At 36.3% G+C, this 26046-nt stretch overlaps 1 protein-coding gene and 1 long non-coding RNA gene across 2 annotated transcripts; one reads left to right on the top strand and one right to left on the bottom strand.

The window, feature by feature from the left end:
• Window positions 1-279: 279 nt before the first annotated feature.
• Trappc3l (trafficking protein particle complex subunit 3L) lies at window positions 280-6323 on the top strand. Its single transcript, XM_015497478.2, has 2 exons — window positions 280-529; window positions 3771-6323. The coding sequence occupies exons 1-2, from the start codon at window positions 356-358 to the stop codon at window positions 3888-3890; spliced, it is 294 nt and encodes a 97-aa protein (XP_015352964.2). The 5' UTR covers window positions 280-355; the 3' UTR covers window positions 3891-6323.
• Window positions 6059-25675, bottom strand: LOC125613338. The gene is made up of 2 exons (XR_007343874.1): window positions 25616-25675; window positions 6059-7381 (listed from the first exon to the last, which is right to left on the bottom strand). It is a non-coding gene; the product is annotated as an uncharacterized LOC125613338 (long non-coding RNA).
• Window positions 25676-26046: the final 371 nt, after the last annotated feature.

The raw sequence follows: 26046 nt of genomic DNA, 5'->3' as shown, positions 1-26046 counted from the left end.
TCCTATCATTTTCTATGATCAGTGTGCCAAACACCATGTTAATATGTTTACAATGAATAATATTTTAGTTTCTTACCCTCCTAGAGGATATACATATTTTTAAAAAACATTATTGAAAATAAAGCTATGTAATTTTCACAGAAACTTGTCCCTTAGGATGTTCCATAAAACAAAAGGATTTTACATTTTCACATGGCATAGAGTCAAAAATTGCAAAACTAAGTTGAACCCGAATGTCCTATGCTTAACCCTTGTGCTATAACACCTATAATCAGGTATTTGGTTGTCCTAATACATATCTGTTCTAGACCAAGTGGCAATAATTTATTTTTCTCTTTATTAGGTCGCTTTCAAGATGTACTTGGGAATTACACCAAGTGTCACCTGTAACAATGCAAGCAGAAATGAGTTTTCCCTGATTCTAGACAAGAATCCTCTGGCGGAGTTTGTGGAAGAGCTCCCTGCTGGGCGATCTTCTTTGTGCTACTGCAATTTACTCTGTGGGGTTATCCGAGGTGCCCTGGAAATGGTAAAGCACATACTTCATGTTGCCAGGTGTATTAGTTATCTAGTGCTGTGTAACAAATTGCCTCAAAATATAGCTATAGCAACTTAAAATAACACACCTTATAATCTCACACAGTTTCTAAGCATCAGAAACCTGGAAGCAGCTGAGATGAGGTTGTTGTGGCTCCAAATTCTTCACAGCTTAACACAATGCATTCAAGCTGTTGGCCAGGGCTACAGCCCCTGAAGACTTAGCTGAAACTGGAAATTCTATTCCCAAGCTCTCTCAGATAGCCTCAGGGCCTTACTGGCCATTGGCTCTGGGCTTCCTCAAGGCACTTGTCACATTAGACATCTCTGTAGATCTAATCACAACACGGCAGCATGTGTAGCCACCCACCACCCATGGTGCAACATGGGAGGATACCACCTGAGGGCATAAGTACCAGGAGGTGGGGATCCTTGCCGGCCATTTTGGAGGCTGATTGCCACACCTGAATTTGAATTTTTCATTGGTTTAACTGAGACACCTAGTAGCATCTATTAAGTGTCAGGCACTGAACATGCAAATAGGAATAAGATACCAATGCTGCCCTTAAATTTTTTTCTGTACAGTAGAAAAGTTGTAAGTGTATAGAAGTGTGATAAAGGGCTATAGGAGAATATGGGGCAGGAGAAACTTTCTGGACTTCTGAGCCAGCTTTTGAAGAAAAAATTGGAGCCAAGTGAAGCTTCTGGGTAAGGAGAGCAGGGGAAAATAATATTCCAGGCAAAGAATCAAAATGTGCAGAGGCTCAAGAGATTGTTTCTTTCAAAGAACAAGGAGTTATCTCTGTATGACTGACATGAGGAGTCAGACAGAGATTGTCATAAGAAGCCGGATAAAAGAAAGGAATTCAAACCTTTACGTGGAAAGTATCAGAGAGCCAGCATAGGTTTACAAACAAGGAAAAGATACTTTGAAATTTTTGTTTTAGGAATTTCATTCCCTTGTCAACCACAGAGCATGCACAAGAGGGAATACTTGGGGGGAGGGAGATGAACAGGAAGCAGATGATGATACCATTAAGTAAACCTGGAGAAAGCCTGCCAGTGGTGATGTAAATAAGAAGACCCAAGAGAACAATATTATGAAGGTAGGACAGGTAAGATGAGGTTGTCAATTGGCTGAAAGGGACAAGATTAAGAAAAATGATTTAAGAATGGCTTTTAGATTTCAGGATAACCTGCAGGGAAGATTGAAAAGAAAGCAAAACCAGGAGGAGTACTTTTGAGGTTGGAAGATACAAAGTGAGGAGATCAGTTTTGATCATGCTGGGATTGAGGTGGCTAACATACAGTGAGGACATTCGGGAAGAAGTTGTTTATGTGTGTCTAGGGCTTACAGAGAGATGTGGCCCATAAGAGGTATGGAAACTGGCAAATGATGCCCAGGGAGGGCTGTGGAGCAAGAAGAAAAGGGAACCACAAAATAACTCTAGGAAATAGCCAAATATAATGAGTAAATTACATAGAGAACACAAGGACCCAAAGGACGTAAAGGAGTAACCAGAGGTAGGAAAATAACAGGAAAAACAGAGTAACAAAGACAAGGGGAGAAGTATCTTCCAGAAAAGAGAGAAGTGAACAAGATCAAGTTCATCACAGAGGTTAAGTAAAACAAGACCTGAAAAAAGAGTCACACCATTAAATGAAAGATCAGAGAGGCCTTGGTAAAAGCTGTTTTGGAAAAGTGTAGGGAGAAGAAGACAATCTGTTATAGACTGATAAGTCAATGAGAGCTTAGGAAGAGGGAACACTCAACAAAGTGTAACTTTTCCAAAAGCTTCTCTATTAAGAATGGTGGGGCCAGGTAGTGATCAAAGACTAGACATGTGTTGGCCCATGAGCCATGCATGCAATTTTTAATTATTTTTGATAATTATGGGAAGGATAAAGTAAGAGGTGATCCAAAAGCATAAAATAATAGAAATAGTGTGTTCTTTTAGGCTTATCCTGTATCATCAATAGCGATGATACCAGGAAAGGGAGAAGGAAAGTTCTGGGAGTTTACAGGCAAAGGAAGAAACCACAAAACTAAATCAAAGTAAGATAAAGAAGTTTTCAGCTTTCATGGATGACAGTTAATTATTATGCTGAAAGAGAGATAAATATCAGACATCATTATGACCCCAAATACCCAAAGAGCTTCAACATAGTCTCCTTATTTTAGTTGATTTTATGTTAAAATTTGACAAAGGCATGAAAAATCTTATGGGGGAAAAAAAACCTAGAAGGTAAATTTAGCTTTTGTATTTGAAAGTGCAATCTACATTCTTCTGTTACCTGGTAGGCACCACAAGGTCCATGTACTCTGTAAGCCAGATTATTTATGGAGGTCTGTGGTTGAAAAATCCAGTCTGATAAGCTTAGGCATTCTTAGTGAGAGATTTGATCAGATAAGTTTCAATAAATATTAATCAATTGTCTGCTAGACCCAGGCATTTTTCACTTATTGTGTTCTTTTACTAGGTACTTTCACTTATTTATCCCAATGACTTAAAATAACTCTGGACAAATACTCTATTGAGGGTGGGTCAGCAATATCAGGCTGCTTTTATTTTGAATACAATTTAAATAGAGAAGTAATTCCTGAGGCTCTCTTCAGCACCTAGAAAATGGGAAATGCTTTAGAAAGGAAAAAAAGTCCTGAACATCAAATATTCATGTCTATAATTTCAATATCTTTAATTTTATATGTATAATTTATTTAGTTGATATTTTTTTCAAAGCTCTCAAAGCCATAAGTGATTGCTAAATGTTATTAGTATAAGTGATTATGTTGTTTTGCTAATGACAGAGTGATTTATGGTAAATCAGTTTGAAAGGAATCCTTTAAGAATCCATTTATCCTTGGAAGTTCTGCTTGGCCAAGCACATCGAGTCAGGGCTATATTTGAGTAGGGAATTTGAGTTCTATGTGAGATGAATCCATAGTTCAGCCCTGCTCTGTGAACATAGCTGGGCATGTCCCATGCATTTCGGCATCCTAGCCATCCAAGCTGGGCCAGGCATGGCCTACTCCTGTCTCAGCTGATTCACACCACAGAGGTGATATGTGACCAAACTGTCTCTGGAGGACAGTCAGGGCTCTTCAAACCTAGAACAAGTTCTTTTTTATATTTCCATACAGAAAGTAAAGAAAGCTGAAAAAATAGATTGAGAAAAATTTAGAGATCTTTTTTATAATTGAACAGGCCTATTTTTTTCTTCTTTTTTTCTAGGTTCATTTGTCTGCTGATGTTTCATTCTTGCAAGACAGACTAAAAGGTGACAGAGTGACAGAAATAGGAATAACATTTCTGAAAAAGCTAGACGAGAAAAAATATAGACGGAAAAAATGAAGAATAATGTGCAAAATGTGACAGAGTGGCTAGTTGAGGAGTGAATATTAGTGAAACACATACGGCTTCAGAAATTTTGAATTGCTTTATAGCATGAGCTTTGAAAGGCTTATAAATCAACCAGAAATTTAAAATGCAGAGCATGTGGATTTTCTTTTTCATATTTTCAACCTCACATTCATAGTATTTCATATACAGATAACTTTCTGCGATGAATTCTATATATTACACAATCCATCCTCAAGGAGTCTATTCATTTCATTAATAGGAGAAAAAAGGCACCACCTATAGAAACAGTGTATTATCTCTTTTTAGTAGGACAATGGATGATTTGATAGAGCATAGAGTTCATTATAGAGAGACAGTTTCTAGGTACTGTATATTGCATTCTCCAGAGAAATAGTTCCACTTGTAACACTTTTCCATATTTTCAAGAAATTATGGATTTCATATTTCTTATATATTATCATATAGCTTTAACTTCCTGAAGCTACTCTTGAATTGTAACCACCAAAACAAGTTATTGATTTGTATGCCAATTCAGAATCATTTAAAAATAGCATTTAATTTTTATTCACTTAGCTAGAATTAACAAAACCCCTTCATTTTTTTCATGTACTAATGACAACCAGTCAGGAAATCTCTAAAAATGAATGGTAAATAATGTTCTTTGAAGAACACTTTCTAACTCCAAAGTTTATTTACTTTGAATTTTTACTATCATTTTTAATCCCCTAAAAATCTTCCAAAGAATATTTTGTCTGTGGTCAGAACATATTTAAAATTCAAAATGAACCGCATTGTTAAATAGACAGTAATCTTTGCCAGACCATCAGTACACAAGAGCAGCCTTGAACACAGCCCAGAAATTAGTACTGCAGAGAACTCAGAGTACAAGTAAAAGTTATTATTAGCAGGGCTCCATGAATTAAAACTTGGGTCTGGTAGTGATAGAGGTCAACTAGGACTTGAGGAGCCTGATGATCCAATCCCAATTGTGTTTCCAGTGCCATCAGCTAATCCTGACTAGTGTGGCTAATCCTGGGCAACACACCTCTCTCCTTTCCTCCCACCCTTTAAACATGAGGGGATTGGATATGATAAATATCTAAAAAAAAAATCAGTGTGTTTAAATGATAAAAATGACCTCTGAAATTCCACATTTGGAGATATTAAAAGATCATAAGAAAATTGTTTATTCCTCATCTATCAGTTGTCTCTTTGAAGGCTATTGAGGTAGACCCAAAGGACCAGAGAGGGTCCCTGAGGCAGCTGCAGCATCATGGAAAGTCCTTCAGGTCTGTGGCACAGAAGATGAGTATAATCTTGAAGAAGATGTCAACTATCAGAAGGATATTATTTCACGTATTTTAAGTTCATGCCTCCAACAGAATGCTCGCCTGCAATCCATCTCAAAGCTTCTTTTTAGGATTTCCCCACTTTCTGTTCCATTACCTCTTTTTTCTTTACAGTACACTTATCCCTCCAGGAACCCATGGAGACCAATGTTTAAGAAAGTCCTTAAATCAGCACTCAACTAGCTCTATGCCTGGAGTATTCTCCTATCTCTCTATACCTTCCCTCCTTTTTTCTCCCAATCCAGCTATTAAAATCCATACCCAGAAGATGACTTAATCTTTTATTCTCAGTGAAGCCGAGTATTTCAACTAGCAATGGTTTTAGGATAAAGTTTGTTTATCCTGGAATATCCTTTGTGTTTCTCACCTGGTGGGAAGGGAGTCTCTTGGCATCAAATTTATGCTACAAAAGGTAACCTAATACCCAAGAGAATGACTTGTTTGCATTTAATATGTGTTCTAACCTGAGGAAAGTGAGAAGCTAGAAAGTGCTGCCCATTTGAATTATGAGCCACTAATTTTAAATTTTCTAAAAGTCACATTAAAGAACAGGTGACATTAATTTTAGTAATATATTTCATTTCTACTACTTATCCTAAATATTATTATTTCAACATGGGCATTTTACATTTTTTATACTCATCTTTGAATGTCAGTATGTATTTTATGGCTTTTAGTACATCTGAAATCAATGGTAAATTCTCAAAGATTAAAGAGAAATGTCCTTTCAAAACAATGAAGTTGTGATTAGTGGTGGTTAGTAGCTTTAGTTTTTATATCAAAATTAATTGAAATAAATTCAAAATTCAGTCACTCTTGTCACATTTTAATAGCCAAATATGTCCAGCTGCTACTATGGACAGCAATGGTCTAGAATTCCCAATCAAACGATCTTTAAATCTCCTTCATCTTTGATGCAAAGAAAGAATCTGGAGGATCCAGGATTATGGAAAGGAAGAGAGGAGATGGGCAGACCTGAGAGAAGCTAAGGAAAACCAGCATAAAGAAACTGTCAGACATCCATGGAATGGTCTCTCTCCACTGAGCTGTGACCCAGAGAAACAATAAACAAAGATAGCACATCATCCCTGGGCTCTAATTGTGTTTTCATTGCTATTGTGTAAAGTTGGGTCTCTCTGATAGAGGGTTTGACGAAATTATTCAGCATAACTATGAAGTGATGTCATATTTTCATTTCACAAAAGCCTTCAATTTGGACCTAAAATCTTGATCAAGGCAGAGATTTTTATCATCTTGGCAAAACAAAAAGAGGAAGAAATGTGTGGGGCAGATAGAAAGAGAGAGAGAAAGAGAGAGACTAGTGCCTTCAAATGACACCCTCAGACTGCTGCCCAAGGTGTTTCTGAGAAGGCCAGCCTTGGTTGCCTGTTCACTGTTACAGTTGCCAGGAATCAGAGATGCTTCCCTCAGCATTCCGTGCACTTATTTATTGTCTTCTCAAACTTCTCAGTTTCATCCATTAGTTATTAGAAGCCTGAATCTTTTCAGCAGTTGGAATGGACTATTATGAATAAATGGAAAGTTCCCTCTTTTCCTTGATAGAGACCAAAGAAGAAATGTAGAAAACCAAATGCTTAAAGTGAAGGAAATATTTCAAAATTTTAAACCAAAGACACCATTTTAACTAAGATTTGCTAAATATTAACTGAAGTAATAAACGCTGAAAGAAGCGATGTTATCCATTGGTAAGGGACCCTCCAGTGGGGACGGTAGACCCTCTGCAGTCCTTATGTTTCACAGCTTCATCTACCAGCTAGAGCCCTTGAGGGAGGCATCCTTCCAGACCTGGAAAATTTGCATGATAAAAGGTCCCATATTCTTCTTCTTTCAAAAGAGGGCCAAAGTTTGTTTATTTGCATGATAAAAGGTCCCATATTCTTCTTCTTTCAAAAGAGGGCCAAAGTTTGTTTACTATGCTTAGTTGTATATTCTTTGAAAGATTTGTCCAGTTGCTACACTTCCTCATTCTGGTGAACTTTCCAGGATTTTATCTGGGTGTGAACAGCAGTCAACCAACAGTGTCTAGAGCAAACCATCAGTAGAGAGAAGAGCACCTCAGTCTGTTCTCTGGGAAGGAAACAACCAGTTCAGATCTAATCAGCAAGTATCACCCTAAAATTGAAAACAAGTAACAGTCACAATAATCAGTGAGATTTTATTTTCAAGTATTTCACTAGAGAGAAGGAACTAAACCTAACAAATCAAAAATTGTAAAGCCTTCACTTGAAACAGTTAAGAAATAGATATCCTGGTGTAGTTACTGGTTATCCCTTAAAATCAGATTCTCTTTTTCCCAATTAAATCTTTCATTGCTTTTCTTCCTCTGTTTCTTTTATCCTCCACTTTTTTTTTTCTAGAAGTCCTGTTGCCAATTACATACTTTTTTCTTCCAAGGAATCTTCCTGAAACTTAAGTTTCTTTCTCTCCCCCACCCCCTCTTTAGTGCTGACAATCAAACCCAGGACCTTCTGCACTCTAGGCAAATGCTATACTACTGAGCTATGTCCCCAGCCTCTTTCCTTTAAAAACTACCTTTCATGTAATATACTTTTGTTGACTTGCTATGTCTTTCCCCCTCCTAATAAAATGACATTTTTCTGTTTGGATGTTCATCATTTCAATTAGGCAACACATCTACTTCAGGAGAAGTCTGCTTTATACCCACTTTGTTGCTACTACCTAAGCATAGGGTCTCATTTCCAGTTTAAAAACACTCCTGTGAAAGTCATAATCTACATATGGTATCCCCAGACCACAGTCATTGGTTCTGGCATGTTAATTTTATTTTTTTAAATACACAACAGTGGAATGCATTACAATTCTTATTACATATATAGAGTACAATTTTTCATATCTTTGTATAGAGTAGGTTCATGCCAATTCATGGCTCTATACATGTATCCTTTTTTTGCATTACAATTCTTATTACACAAATATACTACAATTTTTCATATCTCTGTTTACATATAAAGTATGTTGACACCCAATTCAATTCTTCATACATGTACTTTGGATAATGATGTCCATCACATTCCACCGCCCTTGCTAATCCCCTGCCCCCTCCCTTCCCTATCTAGAATTCATCTAATCGTCCCATGCTCCCCCTCCCTGCCCCATTTGAATCAGCCTCCTCATATCAGAGAAAACATTTGCCATTTGTTTTTTTGAGATTGGCTAACTTCACTTAGCATTATCTTCTCCAACACCATCCATTTACCTGCAAACGCCATGATTTTATTCTCTTTTAATGCTGAGTAAAATTCCACTGTGTATATATGCCACATTTTTTTTAATTCATTCATCCACTGAAGGACATCTAGGTTGGTTCCACAGTTTAGCTATTGTGAATTGTGCTGCTATAAACATTGATGTGGAGCATGCTACAGGGACACTGCTACATCGATGTTCATAGCAGCACAATTCACAATAGCAAGACTGTGGAACCAACCTAGATGCCNAAACATTGATGTGGCTGTGTCCCTGTAGTATGCTGTTTTTAAGTCCTTTGGGTATAGTCCTAGGAGAGGGATAGCTGGGTCAAATGGTGGTTCCATTCCCAGATTTCCAAGGAATCTCCATACTGCTTTCCATATTTGCTGTACCAATTTGCAGTCCCACCAGCAGTGTATAAGTGTACATTTTTCCCCACATCCTCGCCAACACTTATTGTTGTTTGTCTTCATAATAGCTGCCATCTGACTGGAGTGAGATGATATCTTAGAGTAGTTTTAATTTGCATTTTTTCATATATTTGTTGATTGATTGTATATCCTCTTCTGAGAAGTGTCTATTCAGGTCTGTTTCTTATTCTAAGACTATGGACAGTGTCTCTCGTATGTGGCTCTGGTTTCTGCTGACATAGGAGGAGGATAGGACAAATGGATGAAGAGGGAAAAAGCCTGCCCTATCTCTAGAATTTCATTTACACAAGCCAATAAATTTACTGTATTCTTTACAAGAACAGGATTCATATTTTGTTACCAACTAGCCATCAACAGGATCTAAAGTAATGCATTTTCCAAATCTCCCATTCCTTTTATTAGCAATGAAATAAAGCCTGTTTCATAATATCTGATAGGTCAAAATTCTCTGATTTCAGGAGCTGCCCAATGATATAAATCTTTCAAACCAGCAGACTGCATTTAGGGACTTATTATTTTAGGGAAGTATGTGAATCACACAGATTTTGTTGACTTTGAAGGTAAAATCCTAATTCCCAGTGATACATATCAAGTAATAGAAAAACCTGGAAATGCTGGTTTCTTTTATTTGTGTCCAATTAACATTTTTAGCAGGTGCTTGGTACATGTATTATATCATTTAATTCTCACAGCAGTTTATGAGGCATTAAGTTTGTAGTAGAAAGGAGAGGGTTGGCTATGAACCTACAAAATAACTTAATTTTCCAGTGCCTTACATGTATTAAGATGTGAGGCTAGTGGGTAAAGGGAGATGGCAATGGCTCCCAAGAATTCAACCTGGAGGATTAATGAATAAGGGACCATCGCGGGAGCAGCCAGCATAGGAAAGATGCTAGTTAGCCCTGAGTATTTTGAGTTTGCAGTGGCTTTGAAACATTCAAAAACTACCAGGAGCTCAGAAGAGGGAGTTGAACTGAAAATGGACTTTGAAGTCATCATTATACAGATCATGGATGTGGATGGCAACACTGAGAAGAGTATAGACTTGAGAAAACACAAGGGGCAGAGATAGAATTTTGAGACTCACCATTGTTCACGAGGCAACAGGGGAGAAGAACACCAAGGAGGCCAACTTTTCAGTCAGAAACATAGAGGGGAGAAACTCGGGGCATGAAGCCAGGTTTCAAAGGAAATAGAGCAGGCAGAGGTGTTAGATGCCACAGAAAAGCCAAGAAAGTTAAGCCAGTAAAGGGGTTTGGAATTTGCATTGAGAAGGTCTTTGGTTCAGAGCAATTTAGGGCAGTGGCAGTGGCAGAGCCTTCATTATGGTGGACTAAGGAGACCATGGGAGCTGAGACACTGTGTAATGGTGATTCTTTTGAGGAACTTGATCATAAAAGGAAAGAGGATATTCAGTGCAAAGGTGTGCTATTTGCTTTTTTAATTTTATTTTTTAAGAATGCATCTGTTTTAGTCAGCTTTTTCTCTGTTGCAACTAAATGACCTGACAAGAACAATTTTATGAGGAAAAGTTTATTTGAGGGCTCATGGTTTCAGAGGTTTCAGTCCATAGTCAGCTGGCTCCATTCCTCGGGGTTTGAGATGAAGCAGAATATCGTAGCAGAAGAGTGTGGTAGAAGAAACCAGCTCACATGATAATCAAAAAGCAGATACAAAATATATACCCCAAAGGCACACCCCCAGGGACCCACCTTCTTCAGCCACACCCCACCCACCTTCAGTTACCACTGAGGTAACCCCTGTCAGGGTTTTAATTCACTGATTGGGGTAAGGCTTGCATAACCTAATCATTTTTCCTCTAAACCTTTTTTTATTGTCTCATGTGTGAGCTTTTGGGGGACACCTCACATCCAACATAATAGTGTCCTTTGAAAACACAGGAGAGAGGGAATAACTGATGATGCAAAGTCATGAGAAGTGGATATGCGAAAGATCTGGATCACAGGGGAAGAGTCTGACTCAGAACTACTCGATTACTCCTTCCTCTGAGAAGTTGAGTGAGCAGAGAGCGGGATGGGATGAGAAGTTTTAGAAGACCTTGATCCCATTCGTGACCATTGACCTCAATCTTCCCCGAGAAGCAAGATTCAAGTTCTTTGTGGAGAAGGGGGTAGGCAGAGGCTGTTATACTTCCTGCTGTGGAGCTTTGTCCATACCCTTAGCTAATAATCCTTAAAGTAGCAAATAACCTGCCTTCAGATTGAATGATCATGCTCAGGGAGAAAATGCACATTATCTTTGCTTTACTTGTGCTCATTAATTTCCATGATGGCATCCTGACTGGTCAGGCTTATCTGAGATTCCCCATGAATGATGAGAACAATGTCCAGAAGAGATGGGCCATTTGGTTGTGTGCCATCATAAGGAGTTCTTCAAGCAGCCATCAGACTGTGGCTGCAAATTTTTCCCAGGTTTTCCTGCATTTGAAAATGTTTGTGATACACACATGGTAATGCCACTGGGGAAAGCAACGTAACTGACACTACCAAGACTTGTTGGCGATTATCCCAAAGATGTCACAGAAATGGGAAAAGCTGATAAAAGCCACAATTGGGAAAAAAAAGAAAAAACAAAACAAAACAGGAAAAACAGCACAAAAAGCTGGAGTATCATGAGCTGTCCATGGGCTGTGTGTGGATTGTGTTGCACATAGTAGCCTCCTGAGGGGATAGGCCTGGCACTGTGAACTCTCTGTCAGGGATTGATCACATGATGCAGGTGAGCCTCCCCCTCTAGCTCTGCCTAAGATCCCACACAGCACCTGAGATGGGTGTGACTTGCCAAGATGTCAATCAATCTGCTGACCAAGAGATGTCAAGAAGCAAGACTCCACCTTTGAAACCTTATCCCTTTCTCTGATGTCCCAGCTAAAAAAATAAAGGAACCATGGGCTCACACTCTCTTTGCCAGCGCTTAGCATGGAAGCTGACCCTTAAGGTCGCAGAGCCGTCCTGCCCTTGGTTTACAAACTACTCTCTGTGTCATGTGATTTTTGCTGCTTTCTAAGCTTAATGTTGCAGCCAGCTCTTTTAAACTGTGTTTGTCTCCTCTGCATGGATCATGGGGAAGACTGCCAATAAGACCACTTTTACTGCTGGAGAAATGCTTAAAAACTGACAAGAAGAAAATCTCCACTCCCACTGCCAGGAGTCCCCCCAAAACCATAACCTGTGTCTGTCTGGTGGCTGCCTCAGACATTTCACATTTCAGACAGTCTGGAAGCACTCCAGGTCAAAACAATGTCCTTTTAAACCCACTAGACAGGTGAAAGATAGGCCTTTTAAGTTTCTCTGAACACCTGCTGGGTGTAGTCCCCTGGGAGGGTGTCAAATCAAAATGAATGAATTGAGGGGAAAAGTCCCAAAACTGGTTGCTCAAGTTCAGACAACTCAAGGGGTAATTCTTTACCAAGAATGTAACTTCTCCAGACTCAAAAATTGATTAAAGTTGTATTTCTATGCATGAACTCAGCCAGCTGTCTCTTGGCAAAGATTTATTCCTATAATATAAACTTAAACGTAATTGAACATAGTTGAACTAAGTCTTAATGATATCCATGGTAGCTACCTTTTAGAAGCAGAAATATTTGTCACAAATTTGGCTAAAAGACAGGGAGGCAAACTATGTAGGAAATTGATATTTCTTTCCAGTTCTGGTATATTAGACTTTATATAAAAAGTTATAAAGATAAAAGTTTAGAACAACAACAAAAAGTATTGGAGAATTTATAAAGTATCCTACTTTTTTAATTGATAAAGTTATGATAACTGAAAGTTTGATTTGATGCCATAAGGAAGATACCAAAAAAGAGAAAATTAAATTAGCAATTACTAGTATATGGAATTGCTTCCTCTTGGAGATATGTAAGAGTGCTCCAATTCCTATTACCTCATCAGCCAACTTACTTACTCAATTACCTCCTTACCCCTCCCACTGCCTCCTCCTTAGAAGCTTAAAAATATTCTCAAGTCTCTATCATCCTAGAAAGAACACTCCCTTGACACTTCTTCCCCACCAGTGCCTTCCTTATCCTTCCATTGCCAAACTTATCTGAAAATCATGATGTGACAGAATAAGTACCAGCTTTGAAACTGGACACTCTTGTGTTAAAATGCTTACCTTGCCAATGAAGAGCTGAGGGACCTTAGGTAAGTCTCTTTCCTTCAGGAAAAATAACACAATAACACCTTCTTTGAAAGATCATTTAATGAAGGGCACCCGTTATTCTTATGCTTATTGATTTCTCTTCTTTGTCTACCATTCATTCCTCCTTCACTGCAACCTGGTTTCTAATCTCACATTCCACTGAGTCTTTAGTACTGCTGCAATTTACCCACTTATTTGTCCAATAAAATAAACATTTTATTTCTAGTCTATCTTTACCTCTCTGCAGTGTCTTAATATTCCTCACTCCTCCTTCCCGGTCCTTTCTTCTTGTTGGGCTTCAGAAAAAAGTCTGCATCTTGATTCTTCTGCTGTATTTCATCAAATGACGCCAAGTCTCCTTCATGGCCTGTAGTTCCTCTGCCTTTCCCAGATGTTATGCACAGGGCTCGTGGCTGGAGATTTCTCAAGTTCAACAACTCCTTGGACACTATGAGCCTCACACAAAATGCCTCTCCTTTCTACCCTCCTCATCCCCTGCTTCCATTCCCTACAAGTGACTCCACCTGGATGTTCCAGAAACATATCTGGTAAGTTCAAATTTCAGCTCATTATTTCCTTTGCTCTCTGCTAACTCTCCTTTTCTCTAATTTTCCACTTCCTAGCTAATGACCTCATTTTCAAAACTAAAACCCCTTTATTCATTTATGGCCCCTTTCCCTCTTAGTACTTACATCCAATCTGTCATTAATTCTTTTAATTCTACATTCTAAATTGCCTTTAATTTTTCTTTTCCACTTAGTTCAAGGATCCTCAATTGGACTTTGTTTGTTTGTAAAGAGCATCTTACCATTAAACTTACATCACCTTCCATTTTTATATTTTTATTTTGAGACAGGGTCTCCCTAAGTTGTTTCAGGCCTCAATAAGTTATTGAGGCTGGCCTCAAATTTGCAATCCTTCTGCTTTAACCTCCTGAGTCTCTGGGATTACAGGTGTACACCACCACACCTGGTTCATCTGCACTCTTGAAGTTGCTTCCTACTTGGTTTTCCATCTCCAGTTACTTCCACCCCTTTTTCACTCTCCACACTGGAATCAAGTGATTTCTAAAGTAACCAGATGGTGATAACACCTATGCTTCTCCAAGGTTTACCTGTCTATAGCATTTCCAAAACATACCATCCTCCTTTTTTTTTTCCATCCTCCTTACTCATCAAGTTAGGTCCATCTCTTTAACCTCCTGCATATACAATATACTCAGTAAAGACTATCCTAACTGGCCCATGACCCACTTCTCTGGACTGAATGATTTTCCCTCCGTTAGTACCTCACACACATTTCTACTATATATGCTGAGTGTATTCTTACTTGTCTTTCCCCCTAAATTAGTCTGTGAGTTCTTCTTTGACAAAGAGTACATCTTATTTATCTTTACATTTCCTAGCACCTAGAGTGATCCCTGACACTCAATAGTATTTTTTATTATATAACAAAATTGCAGAATGAATGAATGAGATGATAATCTAAATATCCAATTGGCCCATCTTGGAAAGTTATCCTCCTTTTCTCATTATTCATTTGACCTTCTATTGCTGATGTCAAGATTTTTGTGCAAGGTTCTCCAAAACTCACCAATATGAAACAGATAGAATGTATCTTTGTAATTATAGATGCATGTGGTCATGAAGATATCCAGAGTGCTTTGACTGGTCATGCACAGAACTACGTAATTTGCTCAAGACATGGGGATTAGGGGGAAGACCATAATTTTCTTGCATATTTCCTAAATTATGTGTTCTCCCTTTTAATTTTCTGGTGTGATCAATCTCCATAACAAATGGGATAAATATTCTTTATTCTACCTGTCCTTTGGTTCACTCTTTCATTTTAAGGACATAGGCTTTAAAATTAAAAGCCATGCAAACTGTAATAGAATGGATATGGGTACCTCATCAAAAAAAGATTTTATTTACTTTCATAGGTAAATTGAAGACATCTTAAAATAAGCACAATAAAAATATCCATTATATCACCAAGTCTGGTTGAATATCAGCAACCCCACCACTACCACTAAATGTCCCTTGAATAAATTTCCTGTTTTCCCTACATAATGCCATTTCCTTAGTTTTATTCCTTACCACCACAGAAATGGCTTTCCCTTCTTGCCATTCCTGAAAACTAACTACCACTTTGTTAATTATACTTTGGATGATAGTAGTAATGTTCTTTTTTAGGATATTATCATTTTTATAGGGATATATAAAATATTTTTGGAAAAATAACATATCTATTTTTCTTTAAGCTTATTCACAAAAGATTAATCAAATATGACGAAATAAATCATGGTAGATATGTAAATAAGACTTTTTATTAAAAATAAAAGAATCATATGTCTATCAATAAGGACTAATTGAGTAGACTATAATATATCCATAAAAATGGAGTATGTACTGCTATTTAAAAAGTAATGAGTAATATATCACTACATGTTATGATAACTTGTAGAATCTATTAAGTAAAAAAAGGAAGGTGGAAAACACTGCTCATAATAAACTAACATTTATCTAAGACAGGGGAGTTCTCAAATAAATAAATGCAATATGCACATATTGTTCCATTTAATAACATACATTTAAAGTGGAAGACTAAACCAAAAACATTTCTTAAAAGGTTACCATCTTTGGGGTAGAGACAGAATGAAAGTAATAAGGATAAAAGGTAGACTTCTCAAAATATACCTTGATTGGTTGGTTTGACATTGCAACTGTGTAATCACTTAATGAAATAATTAAACATGTTAAATTGAAAGCAATTACTAACAATTAAAAGCAACATTAAATAAATGGAGCTAACTGCATAGTGAGTTAGTGGCATAACATATAAAGAAGAAGTAATGGAAATCATTTTAAACACAGTTAATTTTATTGATTGTATGATTTTAGGGGGATATACTTTAAGGACAAGAAAGAACAGCAAAAATTTAAAAATACAAAACTGCCCTCCATAATAAAATTACTTATGGTGGTATTGGCATAATTATCAGCCTTTGAATTTACACGGTAGTATAAAGAAAAGTAGCAATTATGTTAGTGTTATTAAGACAAGGAATTTTTGGCATGAGAAAAAAGTAATTAAAAAGATAAGTCTAATAAAGTTAAGTTATATAAAAAGTATAGTGTATAAGTTGAATTGGAAACTGTCAATATGGAGTCTTTATGTATTTTTGTTTTAGAAGATCACATGGGAACCAAGGTGAATTAGCACATTGTTGGTGGGATTACAAATTAGTACAACCACTCTGGAAATCAGTGTGGAGATTCCTAGGAAAAACTAGGAAGGAAACCGTGATATGACCCAGCTATCCCAAAAGAACTAAAATCAACCTACTACAGTGTTACAGTCACTTCAATGTTTATAGCAACATAATTCACAATAACCAAATTATGGAATCAATCCTGATGTCTCTCAATAGATGAATGAATCAAGAAAATGTGGCGAATACACACACACCCACCCCCACACACATATTTATACAATGGAGTTTTATTTAGTCATGAAGAATGAGGAATGAAATAATGGCATCTGCTGGTAAATGGATGGAAATGGAGAAAATTATGCTAAATGAAATAAACCAGACTCAGGAAATCAAGAGTTGAATGTTTTCTCTATTATGTGGAAGCTAGAGCAAAATAAGGGAAAGAAAAGGGGTGGGGCAATGGAGATTGAAATAAAATTTCTTGTATATATCATTTTGTCAAAATGAACCCAAATGCTATGTATAATTATAATGATCTTATTTTTAAAAAAATTAAAAATATCCCACAGAGACACTCAAAGCACATATTATAAAAGAAAAATTGATGAATTGAATCACATTAAAGTTTAAAATTCCTTGTACAACTGTGTAATATGTGACAATGAATCCTTCTAATATGTTTAATTATATGCACCAATAATTTTTTTAAACTTCTATGTATCAAAGTTCATAACCAATAGAGTCAATATGGAGTCTATGTATTTTTGTTTTATTCACAGAATGGGAGTAAATATTTGCAAATCATATATATAGTAAAGGGTCAATATGCACAATGTATATAAGAAACTGAAGCAACACTCAGCATTTAAAAATATACATGAATAAAATGAAATGAACTCAAATAGACACTTTTCCAAAGAAGATATACAAATGGCCAATAAGCACAGAAAAAGATTCTTATTTGTATAAACAAAAGTCAACCAAGTGAGATACTGCCTCACACCCATTAGGATGGCCACTGTCCAAAAACAAAATACATAGTGTAAGTCAGGATGTGAAGAAGTTGAACTCTTGTGAACTGTTGGTGGGAATGTAAAATGTTGCAGTTACTATGTCAAACATTATAGTGACTCCTCAAACATTTTAAAATAGAATTACCATATGATCCAGCAATTTCACTTCTGATTAAATGCTCCTCAGAATTGAAAGCAGAGTCTCAAAGACATATGTGTACACCTGTGCTCATAGCAGAATTGATTGTAATAGCAAAAATGTGGAAGCAACTTAATGGATAGATTAAAAAGTCTCACAAATATTGAAGTATCATTCAATCTTAAAAAAGAAGGAAATTCTAACATATGCTATAACGTAAATGAATTCTGAGGATATTAATGCTACATAAAATAATGCAGTCACAAAAAGGCAAATATTATATGATTCCACTTACATACAGTATTGAGAAGTAGTCTCATAGAGACAGAAAGCAGACTGGTAGGGTGGGTGCCAGGGGTTAAGAGGAAGTAGGAAATGAGGAGTTACTGTTTAATGAGTACAGTTTCAGTTTTGCAAGTTGAAAAGAGCTCTTGAGATGGATGTTGATGATGATTGCATAACAATGCAAATGAACTTAATATTACAGAAATATACACTTAAAATGGTTAATATGGCAAAGTTCATGTTACAGGTGTTTGACGAAAATTACAATTTTAAATGAATCAGCCAGAAGTGGTAGTACTCTCTGGGTAATCCTGGCAGCTCCAGAAGCTTAGGCAGGAGGATTACAAATTCAAAGCCAGCCCCTGGCAAAGACGAGGCACTAAGCAACTCATAGCAGAATTGATTGTAATAGCAAAAGTGTGGAAGCAACACATTTTTGCTATTGCAAAATAGTGAGATCCTAAAATGCAAAATAGGTCGGAGGATATGGCTTGGTGGTTGAACCTAAGTTCAATGACCAGTACCAAAATAATAATAATAATAATAATAATAGCAACAACAACAACAAAAATAATGATAAAATATGTATAGTAAAGAAATGATTAAACACAGAAAAATTCTTAAGGGGCATTCCAAGTTTGCAATAAATGTAATTTCAATTATTTGAATCGAATTCAAACAGATAATGCCTCTAGGAAGCAAGTACGAAGTAAATGCTGACAGAATATTTTATGATGTTAAGAAACCATTTTTAGATGTGATGATGTTGATGATGGTATTGTGATTTTTTTCTAAGTGATTTCTCTTTTGAGATATATTTTATATTTACAGATAAAATGATGACATGAGAATAGGCCTCAAAATAATCTGATAACAAAGGAAATAGTGGGAATGTAGATAAGATTGGTAAGAGTTGGTAATTATTGAAGCTGATGTGTGTGTGTACACAGGGCTGCATTTTATTATTTTTTTTCTACTTTGTTCTTGAAACTTCCCTTAATAAATATTTCTTTGAAATGATAATGATTAAATATTTAACACTTGTTAAATTTATGTTTACATGATCCATTATACTATTCTATTTTTCTCTATGTTTACATAACAATCATACAATAATTTTTTAAAAATCCTTCACCACGATGGTCCATCCATATCCATTTTTTTAATCACTCCTCCATTGTCTACAGGGAAGTATAAATCCTTTCTGATGACAAATGTAGCCTCTTATGACATTGCATCCAAGGACAGGACAATACTGAACTAGTTTGTTTCCTGAATATACAATGCTATTCTTGCCTCTGTGCCTTCTCATATACTGTTCCCTCTTCCTTCAATTCTCTTCCCCTTTTTTACATCTGATAAACAATTCATCTTCCAGATACATTTGTAGTGATTATGTTCTCCAAAACCTATGCCCTATCTGATGTAGCTCCCAGGCAAATTAGTACTCTATTTCTCTGACATGTACAACATTAATCTTTGCCTAAATTCCAATGCATGATAATTATTGGTGACAGGTCTTTCCTGTCCCTTTAAACCGTGTTCATGTAATGAATACTTAGTAAATATTTATTAAATCAAAATAGCTCCTGCTTTAAATATTTTTTTTGAGTGACATTGCAACTAGAAGCAAAGGTACAGTGAAAGAGATCTATTTAATAACAAGAATATTTTTTCATGCTTTGAATCAATAGAGAAAACAAACCAGAGTTGATTAAAGTGGTTATTAGGAATTTTGTTTTATATCAGAATACAAAATGATTCTTGTCAAACAGCACATTATTATGACTGTGGTCCTAAGATTAGGAAACACAGAAAGGAAAGAATTTAAGCACAGATTATTAATATCATGTAGACAGTAGATTACCAACCACATTCATGTAGATAGTAGATGCACTGACCATATTCAGAGTGCCTCTTGAAGAGAATTGGGCATTACAAAGGATATGTGAAACACTGATTAGAAACACTATCAACATTTCCAGATTCTGTCCATACTTTTTAGTGATGATTTTAGTGACAATGTTGCTTCTCCTTTTTTTCAGTTTACTTTTTAAAAAATTGATTTATACAAATACTTTTAAAACAGTAAGATAAGAATGTAAATCATCTGCCTACCACTCGTCCCCTGCCCGAACTCCACTATTTCTACCTCTTCTGGTATTTGTTGCATTTCTAGATACAATGTGCTCACATGGCCCTTTTTTTTTTTTTTTTACTGTTCAGTGCATAACTTTTAAACTTCTTTTTACCTTCTGCATAAGGAAGAGGAAGCTTTCTCCCACACAGCCTGTACCCCAGTCACATACATAGGCATTCCTGACATGCATTCCTCTATTAGAGTAGGTTTTGAGCAACCACATCATCACTTTTACTTCTCTCTCCTCATTTTAAGTTAGTGTCTGGCACACACTCAAGGGAGGCATTAATCTTTATCTCTTGAAGGAAAGAATTTCAAAGACTTTGGGAACGAGTTTTAAAACCATCAGACACTATATGAAAGAGGTCTCAGTGGTTTTCCAGTAAAACCATAGGGACTCATAATCTTGTTAACATTTTAAATTTTTTCTTCTCTAACTCTTGTCATCTGGGGCTAACTTATTATGGAGGGGCTGGTTTTGCCATCATTTCTGTAGGATGTTTTCATTTCACCATTATCTTAGGGTTTTCTTTCTCCTCTATCTTGCATGGAGTCCCTTGGTTCCTTGATCCTATTACTTTTATTTCTTGGCCTATTCATTTTTTCTGGAAGAGTGCATGAACCGGAAACCTCCTAATAAAGAGTGAAGAGGAGATAAAGGTTGTGCAGATATGATTATCCAGCTTCTAGTTATTTTTCAGGAGTTCGGTACCACTTGATTCTTTGTCCTTGGTCTGTTCTTCTATGTGGTAAGCTGTAGGATTTTCTCTGTGGTCTCAGTGTTCTGAAATTGCACCATGATACAGTATGGGTCTGTATGCTTCCACTTTGCTGATCACCTACTGGAACTCCAGTCTAGAAATCATACCTTCCTTAACATGTGGAATTAATTCTTTAAAAGTTTCTTATCCAATTCTCTCCATTTCTCTGCTTCTTCTGGAATCTTATTGATAGGATATTAAAACTCCTCGAGTAGTTCTCTAATTGCCTTTATTATTTTTGCTTTTTCAACTCTGTTTCTTTTTTTAATAATTACTTTTTAGTTGTAGTTGGACACAATACCTTTATTTCACTTATTTATTATTATGTGGTGCTGAGGATCGAACCCAGGGTCTACGCACATGCGAGGTGAGCACTCTACCACGGAGCCACAACCCCAGCCCTCAACTCTGTTTCTTAACACTACCTCCTACAAGTTTTCCCCAAGTTTATCTTCCAAGCCTTCTATTGTATTTTTAACTTCTGCTAGCGTCTTGTTAATTTACAAGAATTTTTAATCCTCCAAATATTTTTAATAGCATTCTATTCTTATTTCTTATATATAATGTCTACTCTTATGTCTCAAAAGTCATAAAAAAGTAGGTTTAAAAAAATATCTTTTTAAAAAGTGTAGCGCTTCTGTTTCCCGTAACTCTTTTTTTTTTTTTCTATTTTCTTTGGCCTCTGTCTTTCATATTTTTCTCAAACTTCTGTAGCTCCTGGGCTATCCACTTACACTGAATAAAATATGAATTTTGGTTTATAGATTAAGGAAAAGTTGGAGAATGTTAAGTGTGAATCTCAAATTGTGCCAGTTTATTGAAGTCTCTTCTGGGCAGTCATATTTACTAGAAATGGCTCTCTGGACTACTTCCTGGAGAACAGAGGACCAAGGCGAGCGTTCTACAAGCCAGATTCGGGAAGAAGGCTAGGAGGTAAAAATTCAGTATATGTTTTTAACTTAGCTTCCATTTTTTTTTTAATGTAGGGCCCTTCATTTAGAAATCTTTTTTTTTAAATTTATATCTAGAGATTAAAATTCCCATCTTGTGCTAGGGTGTGGAGGTGCAGTTCTCACCTGAGTTGAATGGGAACAAAGAACTGAGAGGCAATTCCTAAACAAGTTCTCCATCCACCCTTTTAACTATATCACTAGCCTCATTTCCATAGGTTACTGTTGCTGCTGATTCCTGAGCTGGGCCTTTTGCAGATTCCATGGTACAAATCTTGTTGCTTCTTACCTTTTCCCCCTTCTTGTTTGGGTTTCAGATTTCTCAGGTCTATTAGCCTAATCATCATTCACCTTCTGCTCACCAGCATCCCAAAACTATGCTGCTCTTTCCTCCTCTCCTTTTCTCCGGTTGCCTTATGCCACTGAAAAAGAACCTTTTATTTTTATTGTGGCTAAATGTACTTTCACACCAACAGTTTTAACCAGAAGTTATATCTTTTTATTGACTTTTGCTGCCAATAATAATGTGTACCAAGCATTATTTATAATAAGAGTAAATTGTTAGACCTCAAATTGGAGTGGCAATATAGAGGATCCAGAATAAAGTCTGAAATTTTAAGAAAATAAAACTATTATTTTAAAGAATATGCTTCATCATAATCTGCAAGGAGAATTAGGCAGCTTCTAGCTGGGATAAATGTGCTTATGATCCTGGAAACGTTGTGGAATTCTGTTGGTATGAACAGTGGCAAACAGATTTAAAAGTTTTCTTTAAAAAATGAACTCATTAAAGTTAGTCCTTTTGATTGCATATGAATTGCGTAGAAGCAGTTGTCTCATCAAGAAATCTTGAGCAGAGCTGGAAGCTCAGAAAAGGGTTAGGATTGTTTTTATTTTTAAGAGGAAAAACATCTGGTTTTGATTTTTATGCCCTTCCCTCCAAGTACTTTTAAATATCTTTAAAGATGCCTAGACATATGATAATCTCGTCTCCATGAAATAACGAGGGTTTAATGACTCCCTTAAGTATTCAGGTACCTGCTTTGCCATCGGAATAGGTTGTCCCATATTTGTACCATGTCTCAGATTCAAGTTTATTCAAATTGTTATTTTGGTATCAAACTGTGTGACTTAAGAATATGGTACAATGAATCAAACAGTTGGTGGCCATCTGCCTCTGATTATCTAATATACAGATTCATCAGAGTGACAGAAATGAACAATTGAGAATACCAAATATTGTAGAGGTTAAAAAAAACTGTGGAAAAAAAATAGTGGAAACTCTCATAGTAATATAAATTAATAAGGGGCTGGGCATGTGGCTCAAGTGGTAGCGCGCTCGCCTGGCATGCGTGCGGCCCAGGTTCGATTCTCAGCACCACATACAAACAAAGATGTTGTGCCCGCCGATAACTAAAAAATAAATATTAAAATTCATTCTCTCTCTCTCTCTCTCTCTTAAAAAAATAAAATAAAATAAATTAATAAACCATTAAGGCAAACATTGGACATAACCTGACAAACTGAAATATGTACATACCCTTATGCTCTCATCTATTCCTTGAAACAAACCCTGAAAAAAAAAACCACATGTACATAGAATACAGATCCATGAATGTTCACTTTGGCATTGCTCATAAGAGCCAGAAATGGAATAGCTTAATGTCTATCAGTAATTCAATGGATGAAGGAATTGTGATATATTCACATAATGAAATAGTATGAGGCAAATCAAAAAAAGTTGTTCTAGACATAATATGGATGAACATCACAAAATAATTCTTAGAGGATGATTCCATTCTCATAAAGTTCAAAGATATGCAAAACTAAACATTAGTAGTCTGCCTAATAAGCAATAAATTCATCCTCATGTTAGTTTGGTAACATACAGGTTCTAAAACTGTAAATAAAAGTAAAGAAATTATTGTCTCCCACTTCTGGGTGAAAAGAGCCAGAATTATACAGACATGTGGGGCAGGGATTTGGGGGGTACTGAATAGGTATTATTTCTTTCCCTTTGGTAGTGATTGCATTGTATATGTTTTTAAATTTTTACATAATTTTCATATACCATTCTAGTTTTGATATCTCACCATTTTTTAAATTGCCATAATTTGCCTGATCATAGAGACTTTTTTTTCTTTTACTGGGAAACTTCTTAGTGTTCTAACAGTGTGTGGCAAAGAATTTTGACAGCATGTATACTTTTTTGATTCAGATCTTTCATTGAATAAAAATATAATATTACCAATTTCATAGTCTTCACACTGCAATTCAAAAGAGATATTCTATAGGTAGGTGATGAAAAGGAAGAGATAAAATTAGGTCAAATAGAGGCTTAGTTTTCAGGGCAGGTAAGGGTTTGGCACACAATGGGCAATAAAAGCAGAATGTGGGAGTTTGTAGTGACAAAATAGGCAGTGGTTGCTGCTACCAGGGCTGACTCAGGGAGTATTTCTCCACCTTTAATCTTAGGGAGAGTTATTTATCATAGGCCACCTGGGAGATAAAATGTGGGTATTGTCAAAGTTAGGGGTTCCAAGATGTTTTCCAGTCAGAGACATTTCGGTATGTGGTTAATTCTGTTTGAGGATGTCTCCCTTGGGAATTTCATCTTAAATCAGTTCAGAGAGCATTGGATGGAGCAAAGAGACCATGCTTAACCTTATTCCCTATAGACTGTATATCATGCCAGTACCCAGCACAATGTGAAATCATCTCTTATATGTTTATTTTTCAGCAAATATTAACAGCAGATGCTGTGTCTGAATCTCTCCCAAGAATAAGGCTTCAGGTCAGCATACAGCTGGGAATGATTCTGAAGAATTATTTGGTAGGCCAGCAAATAAATATACACCAAGTAGAGAAAGACTTCTTGAGCCCATGGTGTGGCCTATTTGAGGCCAGGCCCAGAGGATTGGTGTGGCAAGCCAACCAGCAATGACCAGGTTCCCACCATGAAATAATCCTACTGTATCTTGGTCCCTCTATCTTTATTGAAAGCAGTCTTAGCTATCAACAGTTGCCAAGTTTCACAAAATGAAACGCAAAGTATTAGGGTTTGCTGAGAATATCTGTATCTCTTCTGCTTACAAAGGCACTTGTGCGAAGAAGGGAGAAATCTGATCTAGTAATAAAAACAATAATGTAGCCATATTACACCACAAGATTTAGACAGGATCAGCTCCCTAGTTTTGGTTTTGCATTTGTTGACCACATGATCTGGAACTAGTAATGCAACCTCTCTTAACTTTTGATTCCTCGCACCTAAATGCGGGTGATCTGTTTATGGGTATCCCATTAAACTCATGAAAACAAAATGAGGTCATAGATGCAAAACTGCTTTGTTGACTGCAAGCCCTTATGGTAAGGACTATTTTTAATCTTTTCCAATTATGCAGTTGATATTTATTATTCGTTAACCAAAAAACAACAAGAAAAGAACAATCCAAAGATCAAAAGTGCCTGAGGTTCAAAAAAAAGTCTCCATACAAATCTTAAGACTCCAGGAGTGACCACATTTGACAATTTGGGGCTTATCTTTATACATTTTATGATTCGTGTGTGTTGACAAAAAAAAAAAAGGATTATAGCCTACTAATCTGTAGAATACTATACAGAAATTTTTAATAACATAAATTGTTATATACTGACATAGAATAATATTTTATGTGAAAAGTTACAGAACAACATTTTTAGTGCAGTCTTTTTTTTCCTTTTCTTTTTTTTGCAGACAGAATAATAACTACCACAGGGAAGTGAATATTGCAATTTGCAAATGAGGTACTTTTACTTTCTATCTTACACAATTTCCACTATTATAATTTTTATATGAATATATTTTTATCTCACATATATTTTCACAATAATTTTTAAAACCTGCAAGAAAAGAGAAGCGTACACCAACAAAATAAACACAATATGATACTACTGAAGATGTAAGTATACAGGCTACACCTGGAAAAAAAAAGTTATGAAAGGAAAGAATACACACACACAAAAAAAAATTGGAACTAGGCACAGAGGCACATACCTGTAATCCCAAGTGCTTGGGAGGTTGAGGCAGGAGGATCACAAGTTCAAAGTCATCCTCAGCAATTTAGTGAAACACTCAGCAACTATGCAAGACCCTGTCTCAAAGAAATACAAGGACTGGGGATGTCGCTCAAAAGTAAAATGGCTCTGGATTTAATCCCCAATAAGAGAAAAAAAATAAATAAAAGGAAAAAATGGAAAATAAAATAAAAGAAGCAAAATGAAAATAGGCATGATGTGACTTTTCAAAATACTTTTTTTTAGGAAGTGGAAAAAAACTGATCATGCAGCATCACTGCCAACTTTCTTTTTAAACATGACTCCCAACCACAGGATATTCAGCCCTTCTGACTAGTTCCTTTTAAGGGCCCTGTGCAAAAAAATGGCAAAATAGAACCCAGTACAGGGGTCTGCCAAGAGAGGAAGAGC

Source organism: Marmota marmota, unplaced genomic scaffold (assembly GCF_001458135.2).
Source record: "Marmota marmota marmota unplaced genomic scaffold, marMar, whole genome shotgun sequence".
In the NCBI taxonomy this organism is placed as follows: Eukaryota; Metazoa; Chordata; class Mammalia; order Rodentia; family Sciuridae; genus Marmota; species Marmota marmota.
This window is presented reverse-complemented; position numbering and strand designations above follow the sequence as displayed.

Coding starts and splice junctions, on each gene's coding strand:
- Trappc3l (XM_015497478.2), top strand. CDS start 356: ATGTACTTGGGAATTACACCAAGTGTCACCTGTAACAATGCAAGCAGA. Junction 530..3,770: donor TCCGAGGTGCCCTGGAAATG/GTAAAGCACATA, acceptor CTTTTTTTCTAG/GTTCATTTGTCTGCTGATGT.